Source organism: Gavialis gangeticus, unplaced genomic scaffold (genome assembly GCF_001723915.1).
Source record: "Gavialis gangeticus isolate Ggan-Ray unplaced genomic scaffold, GavGan_comp1, whole genome shotgun sequence".
In the NCBI taxonomy this organism is placed as follows: domain Eukaryota; kingdom Metazoa; phylum Chordata; order Crocodylia; family Gavialidae; genus Gavialis; species Gavialis gangeticus.
The window spans coordinates 5,985,767-5,996,055 of record NW_017729014.1 but is presented as its reverse complement, the minus strand read 5'-3'; the positions used below and the strand labels follow the sequence as shown (position 1 = coordinate 5,996,055).

Here is a 10,289-nt window from a genome sequence, read left to right as displayed (position 1 = left end):
CTCTTGAGGGTGCACGTGCCTTCCTCCCACTCCCAGGACAGTTGTGGCCCCGTGCTCCCCGGATGTTGATGCTTACCTGGGCTTCCCTTCCTCTTGTCACCCTGCATGCTGGTGAAGGGTGACACTATGAAACTATAATAGGTGGGGAGGAAATGTGTTCTTTTGCTTGGTTAACAAGTGGCTTTCCTCCTTCCAGGCAGCCAGGCTAGCTCCTCTCCCCAGCGTTTTGTTGGGATGTAGTTTTGTTTTGAACAAAAAGTTGCAAAATTAGTCATTCCCCACTAGCTGACCCTGACAGCAGCAGTTCCAGTAAACACAAATAAACGATCAGGCTCCATGGCCTCATGATCAAGACCCTGCTTGACCTACAGCTGTGAAACTCCACCTTTCTTATTAGCTGGACATGTAAATATTTGATCCTTGGACAGAACCTTGAGGAACCCACGTCTCTGTGGCCTGGTTGCAGAGAACTACTGACTGTTTATTTGGCACAAGGTGCAGAAACCAGAGCTGTGGAACTGGCCTGTACAACATTGCCCCGGGGGTGAGGCTGAGAGAATTTCATTTGGCCCTTCCCCACGCCCACCAGGTCTGAGCAATGTGTGCAGCAGCAAGAGTCAAAGGGAAGGGAGACAGTAGACTCGGTCTCTGGAATTCAGAACAGAAGCAGGACTCCAGCCGGGAGGCTGGGAATGAAAACTTACCTGTCCAAACACAAAAGGGAGACTGGAAAAATGTAGGCTCAGTGTTATAGAATGGGTGAGGGAGTTGTTGATTAGCAGGACACATCAGCTACTCTAGTATACGTGTTAATGTCTACATGTTCTAGAGCTGCATAAGCAGAGTGAAACTGTTGTAACTTCAGCCCTGTTCATTCAGGGTAGAAGTTAGAATAGTTCAGTTCACACATATGCAGGCATCACAATTGCATTGGGACAGCTTATACTAGTCTCATCTGATACCACTGTAACTATGCACACCCTGCTTAGTTTTCGATGTATACAACATGGGGATAACTTGGGTCATCCAGGAGTTCCTAGTGCTAGACAATACAGACACAAGATGAAGATATTCCCTACTCCACAGAGCTTGCAATATCAGCAAAGATGGAAACACAGAACTTTCTTTTCCTGACCCTCTCACAAAACAACTACTTGCCCTGCCAGAGACAACATGGTGCAAGGTGAGTTGGGTGCCGGCATTGAACCTTGCAAAGTTCTTCTCCCTGATGCAAGTCCCCTTCCATCTGTCTGGTCCTTGGTACCGTTTGTGTCTCACTGGAGCATGTGCTTTTTCCTAAGTTACTGTTTAGACATTGTGTACTGTCATTTGTTTCCATGGTTTCCTCTCAGTTACAGATATTCCCATTCAAATTAGCACTGAGCTCTGATTGATTAAATTCCCCACATTCTGGAAACTTCTTTCATTCCTTCTCAACAGCCTTCTTGGTGTCGAGGGGCCGCTTTTGGGAACGGCCTGTTTCCATTTGGAGGCCTCTCGCTGTTTGCCGTGGGATGCTAAGGATTAGATTGCTGTGGGAATTGCCTGCCATAGCGCAGTCTGCTGCTCTGTGCAGAGAGCCAATGAAGTGACCTTCTGTTCCCAACTAACTGCAAATGTGCACGTGCTCAGGCCAGGGAATAAGAATTATTGGGTGGAGAGCTGTCTGTTCTATGCCTCTTGCAGTTCATTAAGGACTACATGGGCTTGAAGCTTGCAAAATTCCCAGGGAATACATAGCTAAATCTTTTGTAGACATAAAGAGGCTTGAGCAATTGACCACTCCAGAAAGACAAGTCACGGAGAAAGGTCCAGTCAGACAGTTATCATCAATGAAAGGTGAAGGCCCTGCCCCAGCCATATAGTGGGATCCATAGGGTCACTTTGGGTAATGAGCCTGCACTTCTGACTTAGTAATTTTCTCCAGGTTCATATAGACCATGTTTCCTTTTGCATACTTCCAGTGAGCAGTGTTCTGCAGCAGAGGAATGTATGTGCTGAGGCCAATTTTCCTTTTATCTCCCCATGCTCCTCCTCGGACAGATGTATCAGCTAGAGACCTGAAAAATGCACGTTCGGCTTTCCCATTGCTGAAATCAGCTTAACCCTCCTTCGTGCTCATGGCTGCTTACAACCTGGGCAAACTGCTCTCCAAGAACACCCTTTACATGCTGGCTGCAAGGGGTGGTTGCATAGTGGACTAATTTTGTGCAGGCTGCCAAGTGATAAAGCCCCAAGTGTCAGTGAGACCAAAAGCTGGAGTCAAACCAGGCAGTTGTGGACATGCTGTCATGTAACAGAAGATGCAGTTAACCCCATGTGTCTGTGCCATGGTGGGCTGCAGCAAAGCAGTGGCACCCGCAACAAAATAGAGAAAGGTGGGAGGGGAAAGAGAGGCCGAGAAAGGAGCTTCCCAAAGTTAAAGTTGATCAGTGACCAAGGCAGAAGTAAAATCCAGGTTTCCTGAGCCCCATCAGAGTTTCCCAACCCTGGGACAAGCCTCCTGTCTGATCTGTGGCTTGCTTAGGGGCTGAACTGCAGCCAGCCAGTAGTCAACATTGCAGAGGAGTTGTTTATCTGCTCATGTGTGCTGGACTTGCTCTTCAGGACTTTGCATATCCATAATGACAGGAGCAGCAGATTTGAGTCAGCCGCACAGTTGTGCAGAGCTGCTTTGTCTTGGTTGTGGGAGCCAAAATTCAAGAAGAACAGGCCTGATGGACCAACAGGTGAGCATCCCAGGTGTCCTAAAGCTGAGGGAAGCTTCTTTCAGAGCTGAGGCTTCTGTGTATGAGCGAGCTGTGCTGTAAGACACTAATTCTGCTGTGCTTTGTCAACTGCAGTGAAGAGAGCTACACTGTGATGGACTATGCCAAGCTGGATCAGATCGTGGTGGAGAAGATTGAAAGCCCTGACCCACCCTCCTCTCCCCCGGGCAAGCCAGGGGCTGGAGGCGCTGCCCGTAGCCCGTGGAACGGCCACTTGTTCCGAGTGATCCTGAAGAAGAACAGCGAAGGGAGACGGGAGGAGATTGTGCTGTCAGCAGAGTCCTTGTGAGTGCTGCTGTGGCAGGCTGTCTCTTAAGCAAACAGATGGGCCTGGTGGCATCTCCTGCTTTGGGCGTATGTGGCTTTTAAAGGATTGCTGCTTCTCAGTGAAAAAGGGGGAAAGTAGGGTTAAAATCTGTAAGCAGGTGGTACACGTCATGCAGCTTTATCTGTTGGGTAGCACGTGACAAATTAGAATTGCCCTCTGCCCCTCCCTTCCCTGCACAGCGCAGAAACAAACTTTGTTTAACTCTTCCCGTTCACTTCTAGCAAAATGCTCTTGCTCTGCTGGGAGTGCAGTGCCTGGAGCATTGTTGCACTCTTGGTTTAACTGAGTTTCTGTCTCCTGAGCTGTTTTTATTTTTATTTCCCTTCTTCCTTGCCCCCATAACTCTGAAGTCTCTGGCCATAAGTAGCTGTCATTTTTGCCATGGTCAAATTCCCAGTCTCTCTTACAGCACCCACTTTGCCCTTTCACTTCTTTCTACGTGTAGACACTACAACCTACTTCAGCCTTTTTCTGGGGAGCTCCAGTAACCTAGAAGGACTGGTCCTGGTACACTGCACCCTGTCCTATTTTAAATGAAGCTGCTCTTTAGAGTGACTGTCCTGTTGACAGTCCCCAAACTGGAAAAATTCCCTAAGTTCTGCAACACCAGCCATCCTCCACCATTTACTACCTTTTGTGCCCAATTATTTTTCATTAATTTGTAACAATAATCTGCAGTAAAATGTTGAGCAGCTTCTGCTTCAAAGCTGCATCTCTTCTTTCCCTCCTGTTTTTGACCTGGAGAGAATGAAATCTTCCTCTGTCTCCCAACTACATCTTGCAAAGTTTGGGTTTTCTTTCCAGTTGCATTTTACAGCTCTTTGAGCATGTCAGGCAGGGCTATGAAGGTAAGTGGAATGTACCTGCTGCACTCAACCTCTGCTTCTGTTTGTGTATGATGTGTCAGAGCACTTCAGTTACAGTAGACGGTGGGTGAGAAGCAAGTTTTCCATCTCTCCAAATCTCAAAAGATTTCAAACACGTACATTAGGAAGCTCTCCCCACCCACACACACACAAAAGAGGAACAGGAAGAGAGGAGGGTTAAGGCTGACTGACAGTAGCCTGGTGGTTGGGGTAGTCATGTAGGAGGCACCCAGCTTTGAGGTGCTGGTCTGACTTGGGCAGAGCTAGGATTTGGCTTCAGCCTCTGACATTGCAAGTGACTTCCTGATCGCCAGGCTCTGGTCTTTCCCACACTAGGTCCCTCTCATTTGGATTGTGGCTGGAGAAGATTTTCCTAAGGAAAGTTCCCTCATAACTAGCCCTTCCCTCTGAGAAGTTTATTTGAATGAAAACTATATTTTCCAGTGAAGCTTCCCCAGCATCCCAGGTGTCACTTGCTGCCTTTCTACCTCTGGTATCTCCATGTAAAGAGGCCTTAACTCTTTCTTTTTGGCAGGAGCGACCGGGCTCGTTGGATCACTGCACTGATGCACAGGGAGAATGCACAGAATGACACTTCCAGCAAAGGAGGTAAAGAAACCAACCCCCTCTCTGTGACACTGCGTTTTACTGTCTTAAATCCTGCCTGTAACTAGTGCCTGATGCCTGTTCATTATCCTGTGCTTAAGGGCTGTAAAGCTGTTCCTCCTGAGGTCACAGGCTCTGATTGAGATTTTTTGGGATCTGATAAGAGTGTCATGCAGGTGTATCCTATGAAGGAGTCATTCTTCTGTGAGGGAAGCCATAGGGCACAGCTGCTCACCAGCCCAGCATTTGCCTGAGTAGATCAGACTTTACCTGAAGAGCCCAGATGACTCTGAAAGTGTCTCCTAGAAGGTACAAATTGTCTTGTGATGTCATAAAGCAGAAGATAAGGCACGGTGGCACCGTACAGACTAACTTGTTTGGAGAGAGTGAGCTACAGCCTAAGCATCTCATGAAGTAGTTTGTAGCCTATGAAAATTCATGCCCGTCTGAACTAATTAGTCTCTAAGGCAGCGATTCTCAACCAGGGTGACTTGTGATCCTTTGGAGGGTGCCACGTGAGTCACAAGATAAACTCAAGTGCTTTCAAATAGCTGTTTGCAGTGTTACAAACGTTCTGACCTCTTGTGGGCTTTCTGAGTCCTTTGCAACAGAAGACTTTCTCTAGTGTTTTTCTGTAGTCAAAAAAAATAAATGAAAGCTGAGAGCTGGCATATTCATGGGGCACCTCAGGTCTATTGAGGGGTGCCACAAGTCTAAGAAGGTTGAGAAGCACTGCTCTAAGGTGCCACCATGCCCCACCTTCTACCTAACTTCAACTAACTAGGCTAACTACCTCGCTGACTATCTCTCTCGACTCATAAAGCAATGAGGATGCTCAGTAAGGGAAGGGAAGGGGAACTGCTGTATTTTGAGGACTGTTCCCTCATTTCCAAATACCTCATTATCAAACACAAAAGCAGGACCATTACCCAGCTGCCACCGCGAAGGCCTGAGAGCAGGGGAGGGAGAGACGTATGCTCCCTCTACTGGCCTTGGCGCCTCAGCTGCTAACTCATATAACTCCTTGTCTCCCAAATCCATTCAGGTTGGGGATAAACCAGAAAGTAAACACGAGTGCTGTTGTGCTGTCAAGCCCTGCAAAGATTGGGGGTGGGAACGGGGATGCTTGCTAAGTGAAAATGTGAAAGCTGATAAAATGGAGCATTAAGCTGCTTCTGCCACTTTTATTTTAACCCGAATAGCTGGAAACATTCGTAATGCTTTGCTAATCACCCTCAGCATCCAAATTACTACTGCAGAGTGTTATCAACCTAGCACTGCCAGCACCAAGTACAGGGAAGTTGATAGTCAGTGACTCCTCTCCTCCCCACCCAAATAGCCCTGAGAATGACTTAAAAATCCTAGGATTTAAAATTAATGCATTTTGGATTCCTTCTCCCCTCCATGGCCTCTGTATCTCTGAGCTTGTCAGGGTAAATCTGGTTGCTAGAATCTGTTTTTAAATGAAAGCTGTAATCCTCCTGTAATCACTTGATTCCAGAAGCTGAAGCATTCAGATAAGCACAAAATGTGACAACACTCATGGTAAAATGGCCAGAGAATGATCCTGTGAATCACCTTCAGAAAGACCCCAGCCCCCAAACCACCTTAGTAGCAAACTCCCCACAAAATCAAATGGAAGTGTGGCCGGCGCTGGCTGGGGCAAGCCAAGCCCCTGGGAACGCAAAGGGGTTTGTTTTGTGCCCACTTGGTTGTTTTGTTCTGGGGTTCTGGCCATAGCACTCAAAAGCCCAAATCCTCCAAGCTTGCATGGCTTTTGTTTGAAACCAGCAGGTCCCACAGGACTCCCTCTGGAGTCTGTAGTGCCGCCCACGCCCTCAGAGAGGGACACGGAGTTTCTTAAGCAATGTGCACAGGGAACACCACTCAGACATTAACACAGAGGGAGCAGGATAGGAGGGATTTCTGTAGCAATGTGAGTGTACACAGGTTCAGGAGAAGAGCAGAGGCTGTCCTGTGAGTAGGGGCAACAGCATGGGAGAAACAGAGGATTGGAGGGTCCCCAGACTGGGAGGGACAGTGGGACCAGAGGGGTGCAGGTGGGGTGAGCAGTGTCTTGATGCTGGTCACTGGGAGCTGGACTCAAGTGGCTTCTTGTTACCAAACCTGACTGGGCTCTAGAGAAGTCCACCGACATGATCCCCATTGCAGCAGGGCTTGTCCTCTCAGGCTGAGCCTTTGCTCAGGTTAGGGTAACTTCTAATCACAAGGCCTGGCTGTGGTTTCCAGTGGGCTGTTGCGTTTTCCAACATTTTATCACTTCTATTCCATAGTTCCTTTTTAGCCAGCAATTGTGGTGTGTGTCTCTCTTCTCCCTCAGATCTGAGCCAGGTGGAGATAATTAGGGCGCACTTGGCTAAACAGACGGATGAAATTTCGCTGCAGCAGGCAGATGTTGTCCTGGTCCTGGGTGGAGAAGATGGTAAGTCATGTGGGTGCCCAAAGAATGGGAAGTGTGGGCTGGGAGCTAGAGCTTTGGAGTGGGGTCTGATCCAGGTAGAAGGCTTTCAGGTTTACAGACAAGGAAGCCCAACGCTAGAGCTAACAACCTACATGTCTTAGAGAAGCAAAACCACAGGATTGCTTATGGGCTCAGAGCTCCCTGTAGTGTCTGCTACCTGCATGTTAGCTACCGTCCATGCCCATTGGGAACTCTCCTGCAACGCCCTCCAGTCCCAGAATGAGTCTGGTCCACAGTCGGGTAATCCAGCGTTCTGGCTCTGACAGTGCCCAGCACAGCTGCTCAGAGGCAGGAGCAGGAAGCATAACCGTAACAATTCTGCTTCGCGATTGGGGCAGCTGGCTTAGGCCTCTCCATTTCAAGGTTCCTCATAGAGGTGTAAGATGTTCTGAAGGTATAAAAAGCGCTGCCCAGGTGGCGCCTGCAGCAGTTGAGCTGCGTTTACATTCCTTTTGGGTAAGTGCATACTCCAGGTACAAATGCAATCGGAGTGCAGAATGCTTGCCTGATGTGGGAGATTTCCTGGCTGGCTCATGCTCTGTGAACGAGGGTGGCAGCAGGTGCAGCATGTGTTCCCTGGCTGGGTGCAGTCCTTTCCCATCTCACAGAATACTCTGCTCCTTCCTTCAGGCTGGTACTTGGGTGAGAGGCTTCGAGATGGCGAGAGAGGCTGGTTCCCCCAGTCATGTGCGCAGCAGATCACCGATCGCAGTGCCGTTGAGCGCAACGTCCGCCGCCTGGAGCGGCTGCGCATAGAGACGGACGTATAGGTCGCCGGCCACAACAGGTGTTTCTGTGAGGATTCATAAGGCTCTGAGCCATGGCCCTGTGAGCTGGCAGGGCCGTAGACCGTGCTGGAGGGAAGGCCAGGAGCACACGCCTGCCAGCTCCCCTGACTTCCCTTCAGGCTGCTGCTCTTGAGAGAAAACTGGTTCCCCTTCTTGCCATGCCAGTGCTGTGCAGGGACACAAGTTACATGTCCATGTCTTGGATGTGACCTATCTGTGAGGGCTTTGGACTGGCACAGGGCTGGTTTCATGTCATCCAACCTACTTTCACCCCTCCATTACAGCTGGCCAAATCTCTAAGAATCAACTGGAGTTTGCTGCTTGAAATTGTGCTCCTTGCTTTGAAGCATTGAGCTTCCCAGAGAAATGTATACAGCCTGCCTGGGCTGGAGCTTTTGTTCTGTTTGCCCATCACTGTCACTGGTTCACTTGTATGCTCTGTGCCTTTAGCCCTGGGACTAATGCATGCCAGGGACACGCACAGCCAAGGTGAATTTGCAGTTGTCACATATAGGGCTTCTTGGCATTGGCGGGATGGTGGGGAACGTGTCTGTTTTTTATAAATAAATGTGCATAAAGAAGATATGTGTTTTTGGCCTTGTTAATGATTCAAGCTTTCGCTCTCCTCCTCTACAGAGAAGCTGCAGTACAAAGCCAACCAGGTTTGCAGCATCTACCAAACACAAGTTTTTGCTTGAGTGCTGCTTCTAGGTTTTAGCCAAACCAGGTGAGCTCTTGGTAATCATGAGGTTTGCACTGAGTCTGTCCCAACTTCCAGCCTCTGGGTTCCCTGAATCCCAGGAGAAGGTGCAAGAATGCTGACTCCTGCCTTTCCTCTTGAGTGGCTTGTGCTGCAATTTCCTATTGCTGCTGCTGTGTGGGTGTCCAGCCAAGCTGGGGGCGGTATGCAGCACGAGCAAGACTAGGCCAGGGGATGGCTCCAAGGCTTTTCCAGTCATAGCTGTTGCTGGCTTTTCCAGTTATCCATCGTTGCATGGATGGATTTGGAAAGTGTTTGAAGGGTAGCTGGGCAGGGCATGCCTCTGGATGGGATTCCCTCCGCATTCTTGGAGCGTGCTGCTAACCTAGCCCACCAATGCTATGGGTCACTGCCTATGCAGGTATTGAGGGCTGGGGAAGGAGGGGGTCCTGACAAGCCCACTTGCTTCCTCTATGCGTAAATAGGCAGCATCTCTGGTGCCTGGGTCTGACTCACTCTGCTGCAAGTGCCATTGAAGCCAGTCCTGTGGCTGATCTGGGTGGCGTGTGGCATGTCAGAGGTCAGTGACGAGAAGAGTTTGGAGTCACTGGAAGACTGAACTGCCCCATTTGTTATCTCCCATTTGTGTCAGCTGTGCTAGGAGCCAGGACTCCCCCAAGCACTGCTGCAGGCTTGGCAGGTAGACTCTGCACTGAATGCAGCCTGGGTTTTTGGCCAGAAGGGGGATTTCTTTTTCCATAGTGTTCCAGACAGGTGATTAAAGTCAGAGAGAGCAGGAGTGATGAGCTGTGCCCAGAGGGATGACTATAAAGTCTCCATCAAGTGCAGTGAGGCAGTCAGCATAGGAAGATATATTATGACGGTGGGAGTCACCCAACAGCGATGACGAGTGACATAACAGGGAGGCCTCTGTACAGCCCCTTGACCTTTGTGAGTACAGAGGGAGTTCTTTGACATTTTCAAACATGAACTTCCACTGTCTAGTAACCAGAATTGTGTGTTTGTGTCTGGGAGTTGCTTGTGAGCCCTGGGAAAGGCCCTTGCTCTCTGTGATAGTGTTACAATTTATGCCCTGCATCTTACCCAAGGTTTCTTGCTCACCCTTTTATTTTTATTTTTCCTGAATTGTTCCTTTTTGTCATTCAGCTGTTTGTTTAATGTTGGGTCCAGATGGAGGTGTGAAAATGGGCAACTGGAGGTAATTCTTCTACAGAATAGCTAACAATATGTGAACCCTTTGTGCCAGGCAGCTGGAGGATGGGTTGCTTTGTCTTTTCTAAAAGTCTGTCTCTCTCAGTAGCAGAGACCATACAGGGTTTTTTGAACTCTGCAGTAAGTGAATAAAAATCTCGGCCACTGCACAGGATAGATGTTTACAGGAAAGAGACTTTTGTAAAGACTCTTTGTGTCTTTATTAAGACAAGAATGGGGATTGTATGTCTAATGTTCAGTTTTTCCCACCAAAGAATAAGTTGGTTTACAGTTGCCTTCCTTCATCTGAGACTGAAAGTATAGACCAATGTGATTCCCTTTTTGTGTGGCTTCAGAGCTCTGGATGGCTGTTCTCCATCCTCTGGACAAGGCAGGGTATTTCAACGCACTGTGTTGAGGTTCTAAGTTGAAATGAAGTTGAGGCCACAATCATCCCTCTGCAGCCAGCAATGGATGGAAGATCTGGCTTAGTTTTCCAGCCTGGTTACTTTTATTCTTTAAAAAAAAAAAAAAAAAAA

At 48.6% G+C, this 10,289-nt stretch overlaps 1 protein-coding gene across 1 annotated transcript in view; it reads left to right on the top strand.

Moving 5' to 3' along the window:
* Positions 1–8,421, top strand: part of ARHGEF16 (Rho guanine nucleotide exchange factor 16) — a gene marked incomplete at its 5' end in the record, with an annotated part of 55,405 nt that extends 46,984 nt beyond the window's left edge. The window contains 4 exons of the mRNA XM_019511652.1: positions 2,844–3,053; positions 4,498–4,571; positions 6,910–7,011; positions 7,681–8,421. Of these exons, the coding sequence (XP_019367197.1) occupies positions 2,844–3,053; positions 4,498–4,571; positions 6,910–7,011; positions 7,681–7,820 (526 nt within the window). The remainder of the gene's footprint in view (positions 1–2,843; positions 3,054–4,497; positions 4,572–6,909; positions 7,012–7,680) is intronic.
* Between the last annotated feature and the right edge of the window lie 1,868 nt (positions 8,422–10,289).